The 25,207-nt window shown below is 41.8% G+C and overlaps 1 protein-coding gene across 1 annotated transcript; it reads left to right on the forward strand.

Moving 5' to 3' along the window:
* The first annotated feature begins 3,196 nt into the window (after positions 1–3,196).
* diras1b (DIRAS family, GTP-binding RAS-like 1b) lies at positions 3,197–17,534 on the forward strand. The gene is made up of 3 exons (XM_080480920.1): positions 3,197–3,375; positions 14,964–15,304; positions 15,788–17,534. Exons 2-3 carry the CDS (start codon positions 14,996–14,998, stop codon positions 16,073–16,075), a joined length of 597 nt encoding a protein of 198 aa, XP_080337046.1. The 5' UTR covers positions 3,197–3,375; positions 14,964–14,995; the 3' UTR covers positions 16,076–17,534.
* The last annotated feature ends 7,673 nt before the right edge of the window (positions 17,535–25,207 follow it).

A 25,207-nucleotide genomic window follows, 5' to 3' on the forward strand; every position in this document is an offset into this window, starting at 1 on the left:
CTCCTATCTGTCATTAGGCCTGATAACGTGCAGAAAAGACCTTCCCTTTGTTTGTCTAGCAGGCAATTTCAGTGCGAAACAGACACAAAGGAAAAACAATGCAGAATACTTAGCGAGACAGAGCAGAATAGAGGAATACTGTCGGGACGTGACTGAAAGTGATAACATTGATGACGCAACAAAGACATTCTGCGTCTGTTATCTTAAGACATTTCTTAAAGGGCAAATAAAAGATGCAATAGATAGAAGTGCCTGTACTTTATAGTAGCCTACCGTGAACTTTGGTATTTAATGAGTACTTAAGTTGAATCAGCGCTTCATCTTCAACAGGCCTCGTGTCTGCATTGTAATTGTAATATGTAGAACAATTTGGCAGATTCTTTTTATCTACCTGGCTTTGTGTTTAGACCGACACAAGATAAACAACGTAACAACCCCCTTCATGAGAAAAAAACCGATAGAAGTTCTACAAACTGACATATGAAAGAAAGGAAAATATGGAGTTGATTGAAGATAATCAAATATGGACAAATCTTTTTTTTTTTTTTTACATAGAATACTAGATGATTTACATATAGGTTGAATGTTCTTTCTTGGCCTTGATGCTGCTCTTCAAAATGTTCCATATTCAAGATTCAAAGATTCAAAGTGTTTATTGTCATGTGTACAGTAAAGAAACGTGTTTCCCTGCACAATGAAATTCTTACTTTGCTGACCACACTGAACGCCACATAATTTAAAAACTATAAAAAAAAACTTTAAAAACTATAAAAAAAACTTAAGCAATAGAAATATAAACCTAGACATTAAAACTGTGAATAAAAAGTGAATATACAATATACAATTTAAGGTGGAAGTAAAAAATGCTACAGTCTGTACATAAACATGCGAGGTCGTCAGCAGTAGATGGGACAGATGTGAACTGTACACGTGCGCATCTAACGTGCATATACAGATAGAAGTATATAGAAGTAGTGCAAATTCAGTGTAAATGAGAGGTATGGGGGGGGGGGCATGAATAGTCCATTGGACTCCTGTCAGCTGTTTAGAAGTCTGATAGCAGAGGGATAAAAAGAGTTCTCGAGTCTGGTTGTCCTGCATTTCACACTTCTGTACCTCCGGCCTGACGGTAGAAGTGTGAACAGTCCATGTTCGGGGTGAGTGGGGTCCTTGATGATGGCAGCAGCTCTCCTGTGGACTCTGTGCTTGTAGATGCTCTGCAGAGAGGGCAGTGGAGTCCTGGTGATCTTTGCAGCGGTCTTCACCACTCTCTGCAGGTGTTTATGGTCCATGACAGTGGTGCTGCCGTACCATGCAGCTGGTCAGGATGGGCTCAACAATGCAGCTGTAGAAGTTGCTGAGGATCTTTGTGGACATGCCAAATTTCTTCAGGATAATCAAGAAGTACAGCCGCTGTTGAGCTTTCTTCCCCAGCTGTATGGTGTCGATGGTCCAGGTGAGGTCTTCACTGATGTGGACCCCAAGATATTTGAAGCTGCTCACTCTTTCAACTCCAAGCTCCGAGATAGACAGTGATGAGGGCTCCTCTCCTTCCTCATGTCCACTATCAGCTCCTTCATCTTGTCCGTGTTGAGGGTGAGGTTGTTGTCATCACACCATGTCACCTCCCTCCTGTAGGCGCTATAAAGGTCCGTTTCATTCCAAGCTTTTTTCAGCACTGCCAAATGACCAAGTTGACTAAACCAGGGGCTGACCAGGGGATCATAAGAGGCCTTCCTTCAAATATTTGCATCCCAACATGCGAGCTGCCTGAATCCACTCTGCAGCTCATTGACAGAAATAAGTGAGGGATTCCACATGACAAATAGGTATGGATACATTTTCAACTACTTTTGATGCAATGTTTATTCATTTTGTGGGGCTTTGTTTTTCATCTGCATGCAGTCCTACTGCATAACCCTTTATGATCTTCAATTACCCTCATCATCTCCCATCTATAGAGTTATACACTTGCTGCTGTGTGATGTCCTCTGCGGTTCCACCACTCGCCGGTAGAGGGGGACATACCCGAGGCTGTGCGACCGGAGAGTTGGTGAGTCATACAGTGAGACCGTCACGTACAGACAGCACAGCTCACACAGCAAGGCTTGGTCTGACTTGGCCAGGGGCCTACATTAGCACCAGGGAGAGATTTATTCACGTGTGAATGTGATATGAACCAAAGTGGATGGCATTCTCTGATCTGTTTCTGGCAATTAAGTCAGAATCCATGCGTCATTTCGTTCTGACAGGAAGCTATGGTTTCCATTATATCGACCTTTATCTGTCACCACGTCATTCATCTCGTCATCTACTGCATGCTGTTTTGCTTTATTATGTATCACGAAGGCCATATGCCGTGTACGTAACATTCACGTGTTCGTGGCTCTCTCCGCGGTGCTGAAACTACACGTGGTCGCTGTCCGCGGTGCTGATCCTGAATTCAATACAGCAGCTCTGATTTATTAATAATTCCGGTAAAGATTCCGAGCTTGAACTGTTGGCTTATTGATGCTATAACAAATCCCAGAGGAGTTAAATACGTACTTGCATAGCTATAAAATACTGCCTATAAAGGTGTTAAGTATGTATACTATGCGTTTTTCAATGATCTATATAGGAAAACTAAATTTCTCATTGATGAGTGTGAAACAAAATAGATCATCAAACTAAAATTCAACTGGTTTCTTTTTTATGTGTGTGTCTTAGTAATTGTGTTCCTTTAGCTCAGGATAAAAGAAAACTGGTTAACTCAAATCTGCCATCACCCGGGGATATCCTGGCCACAGTACACCTGTCTGTCACTATAATACTCGTTATCGTCTTTTTTTCGGTCGAGTTACTTTGATATGATTTCTTTCTCACGGGTTCTGCCTACGTTAAAAAAACCAAAAAACAAACTGCATTATATGAGTAGATAAGTAGTGGTACCACGTTGAGTCAGCTTATTTTTATATTGTTATTGATAATCTAAATATTTTCATATATATAGTTTCCCCCCAATGTAAGCAAATATAATTATCTCCACAGCTCAATCTTCCATGACATGTTTTTTTTTAAATTTCTTTCAGAGATGATATATAAAAATGAATTATTGTTGCTTGGCATCAATAATCAGGAAGTGTATGGACTGAAGGAAAATCAAGTGTGGACAGAAAAGGGAGAGGGCATAGCACCTCCCACGTCCTATCTGCGAGAAAGAGAGCGAGGCAGCGAGAGAGAGACAGATAGAGTGTCTGCTGTGGTGGTTGTTGGAAATCGGACGACATGAGCTCTACATGAACCGCGTAAAATGCTTTAAGACGCTTTCGGCGTTTGTCTTTCATCCTTCTGAACCGAGGACGAGCCTGAAGCGGAGCTGTACTTCACGACCAGGTACGGAGATACTGCTCATCCTCGCGTCTTAACATGGAGATCAGATGTTGGTATTCAGTGGCGTAACCGCGTTCCTTATTTTGCCTGGATGGCCGCTGTTTGTGCGCACACGACTGATACCGTCGACGTCCAAACACGGGACGACAAATCTCAGTGATCGTAACCGTTTTGTTGCCGATGTGTTAAATTCGTGCACATATCACGACTCACATTTTTTTTTTTCTTATTTTATTGTGCGGTCGTGTGGATTGTATGCAGTCCGTGCCCGCACAGCCATATTGGCAGTCAGCAGGAGAGGAGAGTGAGAAAGAGAGAGGGGGCAGAGATGTGAGGGTGTCGGGATTATCATATTGCTTTGAGGAGTAAAGGGAGGTGGGGGTGGGGGGTGGGGGGGTAGGGGGGTCGCTGCGACTGCGAAATGATGGCACCACTGCGAGATGGCGATCCTCTGGTATTTATGAATGAACTGAGCAGAGTAGGGTGGTCTGTAATGGCGTTGCGCACCAATCTGCGGACCGACGGCAAGCCCTCGCTCCCCGCCACCCCTTCCTGCCTTCAGCCGAGGCGGGGATGCGCGTCAACGTTACACTACATACTAATAATGACGCCAGCGTGACGCATAAAGTCCGCTTTTTCTGAGGCAAATGCCACGGTTAATCCTCCATCTGGATCCGTGCTTCTCCATGTCTCCTCCTCCGTGTCTGATGTGCTGCTTGTTGTGAGATTCATGATTGGAGAAAAAGAGCGGAGCCATCATGACATGCATAAGCAGTTGTGAATCATTTAGGACCTCTCTATGCGCGCGTATGTGTGACTCACTCAACTTCCTGTATGCATTGGACACTGCCAGTCATGGGTGTGTGTGTGTGTGTGTGTGTGTGTGTGTGTGTGTGTGTGTGTGTGTGTGTGTGTGTGTGTGTGTGTGTGTGTGTGTGTGTGTGCGTGGGTTGCAGGGTTCTGATAGAAGAGAGCCGAGAGATGTATGGCAGAAAATCCTGTGAGCGAGGTCTGAAGAGTGTGTTTGAGAGAGGTATTGAGATGCAGATTGTATGAAAGCCTGCATGTGTTGGAGGGATAAATGGACCTGTGGGGGAGCGTGGACGTGCTGCCCCTTTATCTGTCTTGAATGGTCACAGTGCAGTTGCATAAGAACACTACCCTCTGCTGAGGCAAGACAATGAAATTACTCAATATCCAGTAAGAAGAGATGTAATGATGCAAGTGGCAGTACTTGAGATGGTGTCGAAGAGGCTGAAACTGGATGCTGATGTGGATTTCTCATGAGGTTTTGTGCAGCCAGTATGTACCCAGATCATCCCTCATGAGGCCAATGTGAGACAAGCACCACAATTACGCCTGATGCCTACATTGTTTTCCAATTTTATTCAAGTAGTAAGCTCAGAATGAGGAAAAAGGCCTTACAATTACGTGAATACGCACAGATTTGACAACGCTCAGAAATTGCAGAATAATGCTCCTGATAGTTGCTGGCTTAAAATAGGTCTTATTAAGTGAAGTTCATGGAAAAAAAAAGAAAGTATCTGCTTTTATTGAGTGACTTCTTTTCATCCATGGATTGAAGTCTGAGTGTAATTATTGTGTTGGATGACTGCCATTTGTCGATGAATGAAACAGTCCAAAATTGAATACTTGTTTTTGTGAATAGAACATGCCTTTTCAGTTGTGTGTTATTCAAAGAAATCATTTATTGTGGCCAGCCAGATGTTTCTGGAGATTCGCAGTATTTAAATGCGGGTGTGGGAGCCATGGTGCCAGCTTCAGGTCCTCATATACCATCAACCTGAGAAGCAATCTTCATGAAAAAAGGAAAGAGTTGTGAATACAATTAATATACAGTATATATAATGTGAAATCACACATATTAGATACATTTCAAACTAGAAAATTAGCTATAATGCAATGTTGGATAAACAGTAAAAGCTTTGAACTATTGTGCCTCAACAAATTGCTTTACATGTCCATGGACCCCCAAATCATTTAGAAATCGTGTCTATTAATTTCAGATTTATTAGGATACACAACTAAGTCATACATTACATTGAGCATTCGCCACTACTTACCACTTGTTTTGTTTTCAGGTGGGTTTTACAACCCCTGCTTCAAATCTGGAGGCTCCTGAAACCCCCCAAACTTCCAGCATGAACTCTGCACAGTGTTGAACACCTCTGAACTGTAAAGTTTGTAATGTTTGCTTCAATACTGGAACAGATCAATGCTGCAGTGTTGAAGCAGTTCTGTCAGCATCAGCTCATTTAAAGGTTCATAGTCTTTATTATTCATGGTATTAGCCAGGATTTTCTTGGTCTTATGCATAACTAATCGCAGGTCGGGATGGCTTGTCCGGTCCATTATGCACATTGTGACCTCTAAGGCACTATGTTTTATTTATTTTCATCATTATTCAATTCATAGCAGAAAGTCATTTTTATAGAAAATTGAAATGTCCTTTTTGAAGAATATTGAGGAGTATTTTTAGCCAGAGGATGGAAGTTAATGGCCAGTCCTCTGTAATCCCAGCTGTGCAGTTGCAGCATCACGTGCAGTCTGGAGTGGAATTCCCTTGTAGTTGTTGCTTTTAACCATCTGTGTTGCTATCAGACCTGGGTCAAGTGGTATGAAAGAGATGTGGGAAAAAAAAGCGGTGCTGGTGGCTCTTGCCTGTAGAAACCAATGGAGTCAATCCAAAACTACCAACCCTGTCACCATCTGTCACTGAAGGCAGGCTTCAGCAGCACACTCCACCAGTCTGTAATTACTGCCTCAGTCAGGTCAGGGCCTTTATAGCAGCTAAGAATAGGCTTTTGTGGAAAAAAAGAAAAGGAAGAAATACCTGAATATATTATGCAGACTTAAAAAAAAAAAAAAAGCCCTACTGCTCTGTGGCCTGTACTGTAAAGTAAATGTCTCTGGTCTGGTGTCATTAAACAGTTACCCATGTGGTCCTGGTTTACTAGGATGAGGTATTAGCGGGGCCTTATGGAGTGTCCAGACGGAACAACCCGGTGTTCCCCAGGTCACACTAATACTAAACATCAATACACTTTAGAAGCCTAATTACATGATTAAGATGTAACTGTTGCATGGAGCCAGCTTTATCGTGATGTGGGTACACTTCAGGTATCAATCTATCAATTCTTTTAAATTCCATTTGAAATTGCATTTTGGCATCTATATCTTTATCTATATCTATATCTATATCTATATCTATATCTATATCTATATCTATATCTATGTAACTGTAGTTTAGCCCACCTTCAAAGCATAACCAGTTTTGGTTTTGTATGACATACTCAGACTATAACTGCTATTCACAACAATCTACATTCAAAATGTTTCTCATAACCATTGTAGGATATCATTAGATTTAATGTTTTCACCATCGGTTGTTTTTAAAGGCTATTATAAGACTTTCTTCATTTGTTTGATTTTGTAACATTTTAAACTCTGAATGAAGAAACACTAATAAATATAATGGAAAGTGCAAAACTGACTGAAGAAACATAATATTCCCCCACTGAAATATTGAGAACTGGATATGATTCTCAGTTGATCTTCAAAAAGATGTATAAATAAATCACCATCCTTTTTTTGTAGTTGTTATTACCTACTTGTGGTTAGTTTAAAAGAAAAAAGTGGAAATGACCATATATGGGCACCTGCCTGATAAAGGGTAAAATTTTCTGCACAACCCTTATCATGTCGGTATTTTAAAGACAATTTGAGCTCTATCTTGTTTTGACTGAACCTGACCGATAAATTTGCTGTTTAGTGGGTTTGTTTGCAGTGATTTCATTAAACGTTAAGGTTGTGGTAATCTCTCATTCCATTGGCCTTGTGTGACCACATTTGCTGCAGTCAGTGGGTAGGGGGGAAAACAACTCGACTCACAGTGCAGAATTAATAAAGCATTTGGCATTGTTTTACAGCGAGGACAAACAATTCTGAACTGGGAACGGCGCACGGGTGAACATAAAAAATGTGTTGACGAGTGCAAGTCGGATGCGTCTGCCGTGATGGATCCTCCTCTGCAAAAACCTTTTGTCCAGTGAGACGTGTTATTGCGAGCGGATCTAATCTTCTGTGGCTCCGCTGATATTCCCGTGCCACGGCGTTGGTGATAGTGCGTGCTGAGTCAAAGAGATGTGCGAGGGGTACCGGAGGGCTTCAGGGTGCATGTAGTCTCACATGGAGACGGCTGGTAACTTAAGTCCTGGGAATTGGGTCAATGTGGTGCAGGCCATGAGCGCAGAAGAGGGTTAAGCTTGATGATTAGCTGCTAAGCCAAGACCACAGTATTCCAATCGCTTGTACTGTGAAGCACAGATGCTCCTTGCATGTACAGTGGCGTTTGGTCAATCAGGGTATGGATTGATGGTGATGAGAAGCATACACACACGCAGGTTCACACAAAGCCTCAAGCATACCCACAGGTATTGCTACCTATACGTTATCTTGCTCATGTATCTAACCTGTTTTAAGCGCAAACATTTTAGTTACTCACTGCAGGAGTCGTTCGTGTAAAATGAGAAGAGTATTTTGAGTATACAATTATCACTTTTTTTTCCCGTTTCCATGTGATTTCCTTCTTTGCAGCCACATTTAACCACATATTGTTGTCCTGTGATTAGGACAGCCTTGGATTCCCAGTAATATGCTGTGACTTTAAAAAGGAATACTGGACACCAAATCCAAAGGAAATCACAGAAAAAGGTTCAGGTTCCTCAGGTCCCAGGAGGACATGTTGTTGCAACACTGTGGTGACTGAAAATGTAAGTGTGAAGGTCTAGCGAGTGTATTTACAGATGCATTGGTGCATAGTTTGGAATGAGTGGCTGAATTCTTGAACTTTTAATGAATTTATTTTCTGGACAGAACATTGGCCGGATAAGCTTTTGGCTACATTTGGAACCGTTGCTTCCGAAATAAGAATTTAATCAATGAAAATACCAGTGTCACAGTTTGTGTATTAAATCTAAAGACTGTAGCCATTTAGCTTCACTTAGACTAGACTAAAGACTAGACTAGACTAGCTAAAGGTCTTACATTTTACAGAATTTTGCAAAAAATTAGTAAACAAGCAAAATTTTCATATGAATAATATCTAGAGTTTATTTTTATTCACTGATGCACTAATTCTGAGAGCGAATTGTGGAATATTCCAAGTCCAATTTATTGCATAACAACATACAATTGCAATAGACATTCATGCAGAGATATTGATGCCACTATAGCAGGGGTCTGCAACCCGTGTGGCTCCTCTGCCCCTCTGTCATAGCTCCCGGTGTAGCTTTCACAAAATCACATGTGAATAAAGATTTTCTTTTCTAATTAAAATTGGAGCACATCAGATGGTCTTTAAAATTGATTCTTTATCCTCAGTTTGTGGGAGCAGAATAGCTGTGTGGCTTTCAAACCTCTCAGTAAGGTAACCATACATGAATCCAAATCCTGCTCCTATAGGATGGATTAATGCAGAGACAGACAAGATGGACATTAAAGGAAACTTACGTTAAAATAGCTACAACAACTAAGAAGGGCTAGAATTGCTGGGAAATATTTAAAACCACTAAAACAGTTTCATATTATTAAAATGTTGAGGAAAATATGGCGAGACATTAAAAAAAAACTTGCTTGAACAGCTCAAATGGTGATGAGCTGACGAGCTTGAAATGTCTTGGAAGGCTAAAAATATCAACACACACAAAAAATGTGAATATAAATACAACGGTTTCTAATCGAAATATATTGCGATGTAAATCACCATGTTGGTACAGCATATACACCAAGCTGATTATAAGATGTGTTGTCTTTATTTTGAATCTATGAAGTTTTGTGGCTTCGGAATATTTTTATTCAGTCATAAAGCCTGAGGACCCCTGCACTATACACTCAGTATTCTGAAACGATAGATTATAAACATTGTAAGTTATGTTTGTTCTACTGATAAGAATCCAGCACTGTATCCAAGTGACACACTCTGATGCAGAGAGAAGAAATGTGCAGTTTTTTTTCGTCAGTTTATCAGCGTTTATATGAAGAAACATCGTCACATTCACACGCCCAAAATCAGATCCAACAAAGGCTTCCCGATAAACCCATTCTGCCGGCTCTCCATGTGTGTGTTTTTGCAGGTGTGAGCACAGTGAAGCGGCAGCGTGACCAAACGTGTGAGACTGAGGCAAAATGTTATAAATCGAGCCTTCACAGTCTGCTAATGAAAAGGCCCGGCTCTTAAAATTGCCTCGAAAACGTTGCAGATTAATACCTGTGGTAAAACACACACAAACACATTGTGTTCCGAGAACAGGGAATTTTCCGCTTGACTGCACATCAAGAGACACACATGGGGGGTTCACACACCAAGCGACACAAACTTCGTGCAGGCTTCAGACGTCCCAGACGCTGTGCGTCCGTCAACACTCGTGGCCAGAAGAGGACAGAACATTTCAGAAAAAGCTCAAAGCGATAATCTGTTGATCCTGTCACACACTCATCGCCAAATAGCCGTGTATCCACTGAATTCCAGTGTGCGCTGCCTGATTAAAACCCTTTCTCTACAAGATACCATGGGACCGCTTTGTGGGTGTCTATTTAATCACGCTCTTGATCTGTTGAATGGCATTGTGTTTGATGTTGGTTAATGCGCTTCCTTTGTGCCGCTGCGTAAGTGGCTCTCTTGAGGGAAATTATGTGCATATTTCCGCTAAAGGTGACATTTCCTTGCTCACTCTGTGAAATAAACCAATGGAGAAGGCTGCATTGCTTGTGTTTTCTGACTGAGTAGAGAGGTGGCCGGTTTGGCCAGTGCCAATGCTATCCGCTAATGGAGTCTGGCTGCACTGCCACAGTAGCATTTATAGCATACCATTAATTCATTAAGGAACTGCACCGTCCTCTCGTTTCAAATAAAAGACGAGAAGAGGAGGGGAGAAGGGGAATGAGAGAGACAGCTTGCATTTGGGAGGAGTGTCATTAATCCCAAAAGGCCTGGTGTCAAGGACAAATGGTGAAGGAGCGGAAGTGCAGTATGTGTGTCACTGTGAGGTTGCACCTGTGTGCTCAGTTATAGCTGCTGACTGAGGGAGGGGGCCTGCTAATTATAGCTCAGGCGAAAGAAACAAGCCGGGAGGAGAGAAGAGCGATGGAAGAATCACAGAGTTAAAAATCCACCTTCAAAAAAACCCCCAAAACTCCAAACAGGCACGAAGCGAGGCAGGATAACAGACCGCCTGACTGACAGGGCCCAGGGAGACGAGCCCCATCGATTAAAACCACAGCGGCCTTAGTTTATTGATCAAACAGCGTGTAGACCTGCAGAGTGAGAGAGCAGGAGGCAGCGCACAAACACCAAGAGGGAGCTCAGGGAGCGGGTCAAAGACAGACAGAGTGAGACAGACAGTTAAAAAGAATATTTGACAGGGTGTCAGTATCAATACCTAAAACAGATTCATCAGCCTAGAATCACAGTAATTCTACCCATTTGTGCATTTCTTTTCTAGATATTTCACCGATTGTGTAATTTGTAACTTTAGGATTATTTTTCTTTTAGTTTTCTTGTTGTTTCCAATCGCAATACATCATTACCGTTTTATACATTACAGATTAAAACAAGGACATTTCTTTGGACTTTTTTGTGTCATGATGGCATTTTCCCTTGTATCCACTCATGAAAATACGAAAAGGCACAAGTGCAGAAACACAGATTTATGTTATGAAATTCATTGTCATCCACAAGAAGCCATGCCTAAATGTCATTGAATAAACAGCAGGGGCATGTGACATGCTTATCAGACCACAGGAAACACATTTCTTACATTATTGTTTAAAAGGCCACCAATAAAAGCATGTTACCTATATTACCAATGTTTTTAAGAATGTGTAAAAAAAAACGTCAACACATATTCAAAAGAGCCGCACTGGGGATCGACTGGGTAAAACCGACGAGCTGCTTAATGCAGTAAAGTCACATCAATAAAATCTCATGACATTTAATGAGTCAAACTCAAAGACAAAGAAAATGGCATAAATACCTTTATATGTTTAATGAGTGTGTGACAGCTGCATCACTGCCAGTTCTTGGCTGTGAAAATATGTGCAAAGCTGCTTGTTCTAATCCTCACAACAATTATTAGAGAGCATTTTTCTTTCATGCAAACACTTGTTTTGGTCTTGATGTCACATGCAGCGACAAGCTTCAAGAAAAAAAAAAAAGGGGGTGGGGGGAAGCAATGATCTCTGAGTAAACATTTGTGTAATTATCAATAATAGCAGATAGGAAGCAACATTAGTATTAATTTGGAGTCGAGTTTCTGGGGACAAAACAAATCCAAGTCTAATATTCACCATCCTTTTTGTTTTGGTCTCCGTCAGCTCCGGAGGGAAATATTTTATCACACTATATGCTTCACTGTGGTGTTTACCAGCTTTGCTCAAACACTGTCTGAACTCTATTAGGTATCTGCTGCTGCCAGAAAAGATGCGGATTAGAGTGGGCAGAGAGGGGAAACCAAAGCATTGTAAAAGCTTGAACAATGAGCTAAAAGATTTGTCTGCGCTGGACTGCAGAGCTTCGTGATCACTTTCTGTGGATTTGTCACTCCAAACAACACCTTCCGCATACACTTAGTCACTTGATCCATTGTCGGTATGAAAATGTTGATCGCCAGGATGCGTCATCGTCATGAGAAGAACTGCAACTATGCAATAAACAATTAATGTCCCTGTAGAGTCTTAATTATCAAATAGTGTTCATGCCTGATGTGGGTCTGCAGTTGCAATGATTGTGCAAAATTTGTGCTTGTGTGTGTGTGTGTAAGTGTGTGTGTGTGTGTGTGTGTGTGTGTGTGCGTGTCTCACATTAAGCAGGCCTAAGCAGAAATCACTGTGCAGCAGTTCTGGCAGCTCAGACCACAATTCTTCGGCGTAACTGAAGGCCTCATTAGAGCCAAGAGCTTGAGGCAATGCAGATGACCGCTGTTTCTAGCAATCACGGCGTTTTCTTAAACAGTTCTACCTTGTCGGGGTGTTTTCACTTTTATTATTTATGTTTAACTTGTGGCCCAACCTCATTACTGCAACCTTATAAAGAGACACTCTTCTTTTGCACCAGGCTTACACCGCTGAGATTTTAAGCTTCAGTCGCACCAGGAAGCATTTTGACAGATTTGATGGCACCCACCATTTCAAGTTCTGAGTTTATGATCATTTCAAGGCATCACAGGGCTGTTACGCGAGAGTTTCAATCTGCTGGCTTGTGAAAAAACAAAAACACAGGCTCACTTGAAAATTAAACTACAGATGTGAGTTCAGTGTGGAAATACTCTTGCATGTCTCCCATGCTTAAAGCTTGAGTCTGACTATAAAGCTCAAGAGACACTCGCTGAGCAACCATTTATTTTCAACTCCTTGACTGATATTATCTAGAACCCAGCAATGCAATTACAGGTGCCCTGCCATCAATAGCGGGTTTCTGCAGCGCAAGCGTGACAGAAATCCACTTATTCCATATGGTATTGATGTCAATTTACTGTTTCATTATGACTGGAGCTCAGAGAGCAGCGTGATCACAGCTGAAGGAGTGTCTTATTATGGTACCTTAAAGCTAAAGTCTAGACCTACGGTGGATAAATAATGCAGCAGACACAATGCATAATCATGCACAGACACTTACGGAGATTGTAATAGACTATTTGTGAGAACTTTGTTGAGATGCATCTGCACGAGCTGCAGAAAGCAACAGTGACAGATTCACACAGTTGTTTTATGTCTACTAGCTCAGGTCTTACTATAGATTTGGACCTCTATGTATAGTTTTTGAATTTACCGAATAGACCACCCTTTATAAACTGAGCCACATTTGATACACCTTACCCTTACCACTGTTTTCCCCAAGTGTCCTTTGGCAAGAGACTGAACCCCTAAGTTGCTCAAGTGCACCATATAAGTCTGTCTACCATTTACCACCACGTCACTGATTGGATCTTTGTGACATAACAGGAATCCTGCTGTCGGGACCTTTTGTCGAGGAAAGCAGCTGGTAGCATGTATTGTTTAAATGACACTCAGATGGTACTAAGGAGGCTCAAAAGGTGCCAAGAAACTATCCGCACAACCAATACACCATCAGCAGCTCAAACTACTATTATAAGACAGGATCGATCCGCGCTCCATAGTGACACTTTCAAGTGTCAGCAGAAATCCCTCATCAGACCTGGCAACATCTTTCCAAACTGTTATTTGGAAATTATGATGTAGCTCATCTACAGCCGTGTTTGACATGAACAGACAGGTTTCTGGATATAGTACTCTGGTTGTTATAACTGGTTATCAAAATAACTGCAGCCTTTCTATTTTTAACTAACTATTCTCTTCTGACAGCACAGAAAACTACAGTTATTCCAAGTAGATCAGCAGATTCTGAAATAGTCTCCTTTGCATCAGCAACCTCATGCAAAGTCACTCATATCATCTAATGTTCTCTTGATGCTCTTGATGTTTAAACTTCAGTTAGTCTTCATCTACAGTACATGCGTCAATGCATTGGATGGTACCACTTGACTGATACGATGAATGCAATAATCAGTTGCTGACCAAAGCTACCTTATGTTTTGGTTACAGGGAGTAAACAACAATAACATTCTCTGTGGTTGTTTGTTTTCTTCTTGATTACTTGATATAAAAATATATGCAAAGTTTGCAGCGCAAACCAATAAACGTGATCCCTTTTCTAGATTAAACCTACATTTTCTGAATTACAGGGCACGAAGAGCTATTTCTAACACATCTTTAGCTTTGTAGTGGTTGTTCATACATCCAGCAAATAGGAATCAAAACTCAGTTTTATTTCCTTATATTTTTGTCCAGCTGGTAAAGTTTGGTTCATCATTTAGATTGCTTAACAAACTCAAACTCTTTCTTTAATTTATCCATCAAAAGCTAGCACAACATTTGAGCACTGCAGTGACGTTAACTACAGTAAGCGCATGATATCATGGACACATGCATTTCACCGGACTTGTCCAACAGTTCACTGTTTGTTTATCAGAGGAGCTATAATGTTCTGTTTCGGTTTGTTAGAGAGGTTTGTGGTAAATTCTTTAATTCTTTAATTCATCTCAGTCTTTGATGTATTGGATTCCTTTGTGTTATACGCATTACTGTGTCTCCCCTCTGGAGGCTTTTCTTATGAGCTGTCGGCTCTCTGGTTGTCTCTTGCAGAGTTTGCTGCGGTTCGGTGATAAATGAGGAAATGCTGGAATTGTTTTTGGGGTTGAAACTGAGAAACTGTGCGAGGCTTATTGATTAGGGAAATGTCTGCGTCAGGTGAATTCTCTAATTTGTGCTCTGGCTCCGAGTCAGTCCAGATATATTGAGTGTTGTGAAGCCCGTTTGAGTGTGGTTGAGCCCCTGCTGCATCGCCCCCATTGTCCCTCCACATGAACTGTATCAGCCGCATCTTGTCTGGATGTTATTAAAAACAGGTTTCACATTTCCTAGAAATTATCCTGTAATCCTGACCCCTTCTGACCCCTCATCCTTTGCTGTGCTCCCAATTTTTAATACCCCAGGTGTAACACTGTCTTAAGCCTGAGGGGGCAGAATGCCGGAGCAGAGCAACGACTATCGTGTGGTGGTGTTCGGCGCCGGGGGAGTCGGTAAGAGCTCCCTTGTTCTGCGCTTCGTGAAGGGCACCTTCAGGGACACCTACATCCCCACGGTGGAGGACACCTACCGCCAGGTGATCAGCTGCGACAAGAGCGTGTGCACCCTCCAGATCACAGACACAACAGGCAGTCACCAGTTTCCAGCCATGCAGCGCCTCTCCATCTCCAAGGGCCACGCCTTCATCCTGGTCTACTCCATCACGAGCAAACAGTCCCTGGAGGAGCTCAAACCCATTTACCAACAGGTGGGGAGTGTTCGCGTGTGTTTGCAGATGTCGGTGCTGATCGTGAGCGATTGTGTACAGTTCAGAGAGAGGATACAGTTGAGTGTATTTATTTATAGGTCTATTTATGGTGAGATACTTTACAGCTGCAGCTTATGTGATATGAACATTCTGCTGATTTATTCTACTTGTATGTTATATTGAATGTTAATAGGTGAAATTATGACTTTGTGCCAGGGGTAATCTTTATAAGCTTCGTTGAAGGTTTTTTTTTAATTGATCCACTGATGTACAAGTCTTTAGGTTTTAAGTGTTTTAAACAGGGGAATGTTATACTGAGGTAAGAGAATGAAAATCAAACAAAATTGAAATCACAGAACAAATAGGTAAATAAGTATGTCCTTTCTTGGATTCTGTTTTGGGATTTTCTTTGGCTCTTGTTGTTTCAATGCCGTTAACAGAGACTATAGAAAAGAGACATTCTATTTTTCTCATTCTCTCCAGGTCTTGGCCATAAAAGGCAATGTTGAGGCCATTCCCATCATGCTTGTTGGAAATAAGAGCGATGAAACCCAGCGAGAGGTGGAGACCAAGGACGGGGAAGCCCAGGCCAACCAGTGGAAGTGCGCCTTCATGGAGACATCAGCCAAGACCAACCACAATGTAACCGAGCTCTTCCAGGAGCTCCTCAACCTGGACAAGAAGAGGAACATGAGCCTCAACATTGACGGCAAGCGCTCCGGGAAGCAGTCCCGCGCCGAGAGACTGAAGGGCAAATGCAGCGTGATGTAAATTGAGTGGGGGAGGAGCGGGGGAGGTGGAGGTGAGAGAGAGAGAAAAAGAGGGAGAGAGAGGGAGAGAGAGGGAGAGAGAGAGAGAGAGGGAGAGGGAGGGAGAAGGAGAGGGAGAGGGGAAATACCAAGAGATAAAAATGGAAGATGAGAGAGAGGAAAGACTCCTGAGGTGAATCAATAAGAACAAAAACGTTTGAGAGGTTGGGAATCATCATCCATGTCCTCCTCCGTTCGCAAACACAGCTCACATACAGGCAAACATTCCAGCTCGCAGCATACATCCATGTGCAATCTGCTTAAAAAGGAGAGACGGCTGAGTGGGACGGAGATGAGAGAGTGGCAGGATATGGAGGAGCAAATCAAAAACAGGAAGCGTACGAGGCAGATGGATTCAGAAACAGCGAGGGCGCAGACTCGCACGTCATCCAAGTGCCAAAAACCTGGCTGAGGAGCTCATGGAGAACTTGGACGAGAGTAAAGACCACAGACTGCCGCAGTCCTCGAAAAAGACTGAGCGTTTCTGATCAGCGCTACCCATTTAATATCCTCTCTCACTTCTACACCTTCCCTCCCTCGTTTCCTGCTCAGCTCAGGCCTAAGCGCCCCTCTCAGCATCCCCCATCCTTTGCATACCCCGCCCCCCCCTATTATAACAACTATAGAGAAATGTAATGTACATGTAACAGAGTCGACAATGTTAGCTAAGCTCACTCATCTGGTAGAAACAGTTTTAAGAGACTGAGGTGTCTGCCATGCTTGTACACACAGGACTCAACGGTATGAGACTGCTGGCATGAACAACACGAACTACAGCAGTTAAAAAGATTAATAAAAATTACAGCCACATCCTAGAGCTGCTCACTGGGACTCTGATGTAAATACACATGGAACATTTAATGATGTTCCGTCTCGTCCCCACGTTCCCCGTCTCAACTAATAAATCAGAAACTGAGTGAAGCTGACTCAAATCTGACGCATTAGTGCTCAAATTTGCGGCTCGTTGGAGAACTTCAACCATCTGCTCGACATCCTCACCCCTCTTTAAAGATGAATAAAATCCTTCTTTGCATTTATCACGACATCAGTACGTTGAAAACTCATCCGCGTTCACCACCATGTGTCCTCGTCCGAGGTGGAACGACATCCAGCGGCAGGGTATGCACACGTGCCACTGGAGTGACGCAACAATCCTTTTAAGACTCATTAAGTGCAGAAAAAACTCTGAATGAAACGAAACTGGACTCTTATGAAAACAGATGTGCACGTCTACATTGCCTATATGGATGTTACACTTGGATAATCACGACCAAGCTGTTAAGATGTGAGGAGATGGTTTTTGGCTCTGAGGTCAGGAATGTCAGTTTGCTTTGGCACTTTTCAGATGAAGGTTTCTTTTGTTTTTGCCTTTTTTTCTCTCTTGTTTTTTCTTTACGATGCTTTTTAATGTCATGTGACTTAAAAAAAACAAAAAACCTCCTTAAACAAAAAGCACACAGGGGGAATAAAAAAGTCAGGTGGGGGGGGGTTAGTAAATGTAAAGTTGCTCCATGCAGATTATTCACCACAGATAGTACATCTGTTTCCTGTTTTTTTGTTTGTTTGTTTTTTTTTGTGTTGGTTTTGTTACGTTACCTCTCATATGTTTATTCAGGCACACACGAGTATACACACTCAGCTTGCCAGCATGCATCCATGCAAGTGACACACATACACACACGCACGCACGCATGCATGCACACACTCACACACACACAGCTCGTTCAGCCTAAATACCCTCACATTGCACTTTATAGCATAAACAGCACGCAGACACAGACACAAACTTTATTTTGCCATATTTCTGCCTACACTATGTTAACGCTTGGAGAATCTGGAGCTGCTGTACAGCTCCGCTGTGTGTCCAAAGTGCAAGAATAGACGTCTTTCCCAACACAGGAGCTCTTAATATTGTACAGAGTGTATACAGGACATCCAAAAGCACAATACCTTTTACCTACATATCTACTTGTACTTGGTTTTTTTTGTTTGTTTTGTGTGTTGTGTGTGTCTTTTTATACATATATTTCATTTTTATTTTGTTGTGCAATGCCATCTTTTCTATTTATTCTCTACTGCTGTACGTGGAGGAACAACTACATGATGATATATATATATATATATATATATATATATATGTATGTATATATATATATATATATATATATATATATATATATATATATATATATATATATATATATATATATATATATATATATATATATATATATATATATATATATAGGTAGCTGTCAGTCTCGAAGCAGATGTACAGTGTTTTTGTTCGTTTATTTCCTCTGCTACATGGCACAATGAGGTTGTGGGTCTGCTGAACAACAGGGTATTGTGATGTGACCGATTAGCTGTGGTCATGCAAAGCGTAAATGTGACGTAACCCCCGCAGGATCGCAGGTCATAGGACGGCAGAGGAGAGGCCAGATTGTTTGTCTACTTTTCTCCATCACTCAGGCGGTTTTATCGACAATTTGTGTGGAGAGTAATCTGCTCCTGTATTGTTAAACCCAAAGGCACAGACGATAACCCCTTTTAACTGTGTGTCCATCTCTCTCTGGAAAAGATAAAGCACAGTAAATGTTCTCGTCTGTCTCCCCCTCTGTGTTTATGTGTGCAGCAGGATCAACAACTGGGCACTTTAGGGTGACATTTTACTTGAAGACTTGCTTATTAATCAGCTATGCCTCATTTATAAGCACCATGTAAAATGTCCTACTTGCATTATACATGCCCGTAGACATACGTCATAATACTATTTCCAATGTGTAGGTATTGTAAATAAGCATATTGTACATCAATAAAATAGTAATCAGAGCTTCAAGTAAGATGTTACCCATGTAAAGAAACACTGTACCCACTGTCTTTCTGGGAGTAAGCCCTTTGTAACCAGGAAATGTTGTTACAGTAGAAGGTTTGGTGTTGCTATGTACTGTAATATACAGCTTAATGGTATACTGTATTTGACACATCCACTCTTCGGATCTATCGATAAGATAATACTAGCAAAATGTGAATATGTAACTAAAGGTTCCTCTTCATGGCTGTTACTTTTGATTTATTTTGTTCTTGAAGCTGAATTGTTATTGCTGTGTTGTACTTTGCACTAATGTGAGGTCCTGTTAAACTCAAAAATCTGCATTGTAAACATACCCTTTATCTGTTAGATGGCAGGGATGCTCACTTGTACTCTTCTTCTTTTTTTAATATGTTAACTTCAAAAACAAATGTGTAAAAAGAATATGATTTTATTTATATATTTGTTTCTCTTTATTTATTTATTTGTTGATTTATTACTTTACCTTTTGTTTGTTTTGATGCCAGATCGATGGAGTCCAGCCTTTGCGTTGTGGCCATATGAAGCGCTGAAGCTAAAAGAAAATGCTTAAAAAAAAAAGGTGGGGGGGGGGGTTGTAATAAGTTCCTGACTGAGCTCTAATGGGATGTATGGCTGTCAGCGGTGGTGCGCACACTGCATAAATATCAGCTTCACATATCTGGTTGCTCCACACAAATGCCAGATTGCGTGCGCATGTTTATGCAATCTGTTGTGCTGACGTTAACGGGAGGCTGTCATTCTTCATGTCCCTGCACGGAATACGATACAGCAGGGGAGGGGGGAAAAACAATGAGGCGGTGGCGGCAGCGTGCGAGAGCGGTATGGACATCAAGCCGGAGTGAGGGAGGGAGCCGTGCTATTTATAGACAGCGTGTGAAAATATGAAGTTCAACTGCAATAGTCGTGGCCTGTATATGATTCAGCCGTGCTTGTGCATGCGCGAGAGAAGATGAGGTGCATGTGAAGAGTGTGAGCTGAGTTTCTGGTCTGAGTGAGTGAAACGCTGGCAGGAATCAGGACGGACACCTCTGTCCCCGTCCTCCTGCGGCTTGTCTCATCTCATTCATCGATAGAGCAGATTCATTGCTGCCACCTGTGCGTGTGTGTATGTGTGTGCGTGTGTGCGTGTGTGTCTCAACCACTTTTTTGCATTTCTTCACTCTGGCCTGCATGAGGGTGTGTATGTGCATGCTTGTGTGTTGTTGTTGTGCCATCCAATGACGTGTCTGTCAGATGTTTGAAGCTTTCCTGTGGAGGATGCCTACACATTCTGCATGAGTCATCCTTCACAAGTCACCACTTTTAGACGCACACATACACAACAGTCGACAAAACTGGCGAAATGAGGCACACTTAACACAGAAACACAAACTGGAACACATTTTACATTCGCACAGGCCTTGTCAGTGAAGCCTCATTCTCTCATTGGCTGTTTTTGTGCTCTGCGCTGTTGTACAGTCCCCTCTGTCAGCAATCACTCCTCCATAAAACTCCTGTCCACCCCCTCAAATCTCAACTTCATTCCATATCCATCCATATTTTTATTTTTTTTTCTTTCACACATTTTCTTGTACATGTGCAATTGTGAGCAGGTTGCACTTGAACAGACTGAAAACCGACCTTGCTCACATCCGACTGTAGATAGTTGTAAATAATGTTCAAAGGACTTCAAATTTTAGAGATGTGAGGAGAGCGTGCGGCGCAAAGGATGCTGCGGTGGCGTCACCCGCATTTTGTTCTTATTCTTATTAAAAAATAAGTTCAGAGGCAATGACAGCAAAGGTAAAGGTTTTTGTCTACGTGAAAGCTATTCTGACTTTTTGGTTTGGATTTTTCAAAGTATGCTGTGAAAGAAACACCTAGAAAGACGAAACATGCTATGAAATAAATAACAATGGAAATATTTTTAGACTAATGTGTAATAGAACCATGAATTCGGAATAAATAACCCAAAACTGCTGCAGGAGTTATTCATGAAATTAACCTTTTTGAGTCAAAAACACTGATTTGATGTTTGATTGTTCATGGGTAAATTATGTATGTAGCCTTAAATTTGCACGTTATTCAATTCATAATGTAACACTCACATATTAAATATTGGCTGAGGAGCCTCCATGGACATTTACGCGGGCACACAGAAAAATGTCACTTCAAACCCGATGAAGCTCACCTCCGTTCGTTTGCCACCAGTGAGGAAACAGGGTACTTACTGGTCGTGTTGCAGAAGAGCGAGTGTGGTTCACATGTGTTCTTCCATAGCAGGATGGAAAACTGAAACAAAGAGCAAGCCAGTTGTCAAAGGGGGAAAAGCTGTGGGTCATTTCTAGCATCAGAGAGCAGGTCACAGTCACATCCGGTCGAACTTCATGTCCGAGGATCTGAAACGAATCGGTGCTGGAGGATGGAGACGGAGAAACACCCCCACTAAACCTGCCAAACTCTCTGGCTCACCCTTTTACATCTGATCGCCTCTTATCCTCACGAGCTGTTTTCTGCAGACGGGGGGGCGTGTAACGGGGGGCATCCAGCCTAGACTTTGTGGGTAAAGTAGTTTGGTTCAATCCTGTCGCTCTGGCCCTTCATTCCTGCATGGTCCCTATTGGTGTTCCAGCCAGCATGAGAACAAGGACACAAACTGTGAATCATATTTGTATTTTCTAAATAAATTCCTCAGCAGCATTTACGGCTTCGGTTTTGCTAATGGTTTGTTTCTTTTACGCACTTATTTGTTTTGTATATGATTCTCTTGTTTTCTTTTTTCTTGGTTGGAACTTTTTTTATTTTATTTAATTAATTATGATGTATAGATATTTATTCTAGCAATAGTCTTCCTATTAAAATATACTGTGCTGATGCATCCTCTGAATAACTGAAACTACACACACACACACACACACACACACACACACACACACACACACACATATATATATATATATATATATATATATATATATATATATATATATATATATATATATATATATATATATATAGATGATGATAATAATCAGATCTGCAAAATGATTTTCCTAATAAAAGTGTGAATTGAGGCATGTTTTCTGTCCTTTAAATGTTCCACCATTTGTGCAGCTGCTGCATTCAGAATCACCTCTGCACATCTATCCTGGTGTCTCTTTGGTCGTACACACAGACACTCAGAGAGACTCTCAAGGCGCGCATGAACACAATTGTTGATAGATGGTATTACTGTTAAGCTTTGCTACATGGCATAAACCCTTTGCCATTCTAAAACATGTGCATATTCATCAGATCAACTGTATGAATATAAAAGGAAGATTTTCCTCAGCTGGTAGCATGTTTGTCCCATTTAGTTCCCAGCAGGACTGGGTAAACTTAAACTTTGGTAATACTTGGCTGCTTTGTCCCTGCAGTGGTTTGTTTTATGGGTCTTTAAAGACACAACTATCAGGGTTTTTATTTTTCCATTTAAAACCTAAAAAAACAACAACCATAAAGCAAGATAACTGCTCCAGCCACATTAAGATGAAACTGGGGTGTATGGGGTCCCTAAATTGAAAAGTTTAACACTAAAATGACATTTGTGTAAAACCCATGCATTTCTTAACTTAAGTGGCCAGGTCAGAAATGATCAGCGTTGAAGAGTTCACTGAAAAGCTGATTAAGGAAAAGTACTGTTGTAACTTGTAGGGGGGAAAGAACTGTTAAATAATATTACAATAAAACTATCCAGAGGATCAAATTAAGTTCTAACAGTTAGAAGTTTCATTGCTATATAATGCTATTCAATGTAACTGCATAAAATAAACCAGACAATCCTGCGCTGTTAATAGAATGGATTTCCCTTATTTTAGCTGTATAAGATATCTATGATCGAAGCACAATTCTCAGACAAACCACGGGGCATAATAGATTAATATAATGGTGAGCAAATCTTAATATAAAAGAGGGATTTGATCTTTTTAAATAGCACAGTTCAAATGTTCATTCATGTTGTTGGCATACACTTAGCTAAATAGGTTACAGGCTGTAAACTGCACATTTGACTGGAGCTACAAACTCAAAAAATCCTCACAGAGCAAGCAGCCTATGCTCGTGTCTATAATTTGTTACTGCAAATGAATAATGCCTTCCCATCATAGCGTATTGAAAATGAGCTTCTGTTACACTAAGACGTAAGGAAAGTCATCTTGTCCTAACTACTCACAGTAATTGATACTTTCTGCTGTATTACATTGCACGGCAATAAGATCACCTTATTTGTAATTTCTCAGATAAAAAATAACGTATAAACGGATGCTTTTACTGTAAAGCACTTGCACCATGGTTTTGAAAAGTGCACTATAACTGATGTTATTATAATTAATATACTTGTGGACCTACAGTAAGATGTGGGACAACATACCTGCTTTTAAAACATCATTATCTCAGTATTTCTAATGGGGAAAGGGTTTCTTACCAAGGCTGCAGTGACTGTACAGACCATTTTACAGTAGCTGAATTCACACCGAGATGCCGGCTTGGCACTCCCCTCCTCCTCCTCCTCCTCCTCCTCCTCCTCCTCTCTCTGAACCCTCTAACATCTGCTCAGGGATGCTGTGCCTGGCGTGGTTGCCATGGAGACTGTGACGTTGACGACTGTTGTCGCATCAGTGTGGTGTGACCCTGGCGGGGACAGAGATGCGTTATGACAGGCAGAGGTCTCCCAAACTGCTTCTGGGGCCGCGCAACACCTAAAACTTTGCCACCCTGGGCCAGTGTAGCAACCTTTCAGCCGGATCCCAATGAGATAACCACAGACTGACACACATGCGCGATGTGGGAATAACTGGAGGTCTGTGGGCCAGGGATGAAAAGGTGTGTGGGTGTGTGTATTGGGGGGTGCCACCTCTTTAATAAACGGTGACTCATGGGCTTCCACTGCTGATTTCACTGCTTCTGATCCACTGTAACCTACTGCCTCCTCACCGGCACAGACAGGAGGGAGGGAGCGGGTTTGACATGGGAGGAGGAAGTGAGACAAATGAAGAAAGGAGATGGGGAGAGATGGAGCTAAAAGGTGAGGAAATTAAAGAGGAATGTATATGCATCAGCATGATTTCACACATCATTGGGAATGAGGCCAATGCGGTACTCTGACAGTTATAAATAGCTCTCCAATGGTTATAATAAGCAGCCAGAAAAGATGCTTTTAGATGTATAGGCTATGCGTAAATGGCTGAATGCGGCTAAAATCCCACACCAGCCTCACCATTTTCTTTTCTTATCATTTTTTTTTTTTTTTTTTTTTTTGGTCAAAGATGTGGAAGTATCCTACACATCAGACCTCTTGTGCTCAGCGCAGCCGGTCCAAGTTCAGCCAATGATCGCGCAGCAGATGCAGTTCTTTTAGCTTCGTGTGGAGGAGGAGTGGACTCCAGCTCTGTGGAAACGGAGCCTGCCAGGAATAGAAGGAGATGAGGGGAGAGGAGAAGAGAGGAGAGGAGTGGAGAGGCCCACTCCTCCCTGGAGAAGTGGGAGCTGCGGGTGGAGCAATAGCGCCGCAGCGTGGCAGCATGACGCACTTCCCTCGAATTGAGGAAATAAAAGGAAAGAAATAAAATCCCGCTTTTTACAGCAAAATGCACGAATCCAGACGTGCATACCTGTTGTCTTTGAACTGTCAGAAGGGGAATCGACAAGATAGAGCAATACATTTGAGCGCACCACTATTTGAATTGGTTCAACTAGGCTGCAAATATTTCATTAAAACACAGAATGCAAGTTGAATGCATTTAGAAGTTATGCCTATAAGTGGAATATGTCTGCAACATTTGAACAATGGAATCAACATTGCATTATGAGAAATAAAGATATTTTTTAAAGTACAGAGCTATTATATGGCAGTTCTATCCAGCTGAAGGCTGGAACCGAATCATGGGTGTTCTCAGTGTGAGGTGAGAGCGCGTTGCTCCCCTGTTGCACTTTGTTTACCCGATTTTGGTTGCAACAGATGACCCCAGACACTTTCCAATCAAAGTTTGCAGATTACTACGAGTCCACCTCAGAACTGGTGATTCACTCGGAGGCTGTTAATTTTGGGATTGTAACTAGAAATACGTCCACTTAAACTCTGTCTTCGGTTCACATGGCTGCAGACCTGTGTGAATGTTTGACAATGTTTATTTAGGAACCCCTGGGTTGAAACTGCTGTCACCGAATCGGATGGAAGGAGGAGGGGGAGAGGGAGGAGGGGGTGGAGGAGTGGAGGAGTGGACA

Source organism: Lipophrys pholis, assembly GCF_963383615.2.
Source record: "Lipophrys pholis genome assembly, chromosome: 14".
Taxonomy (NCBI): Eukaryota; Metazoa; Chordata; class Actinopteri; order Blenniiformes; family Blenniidae; genus Lipophrys; species Lipophrys pholis.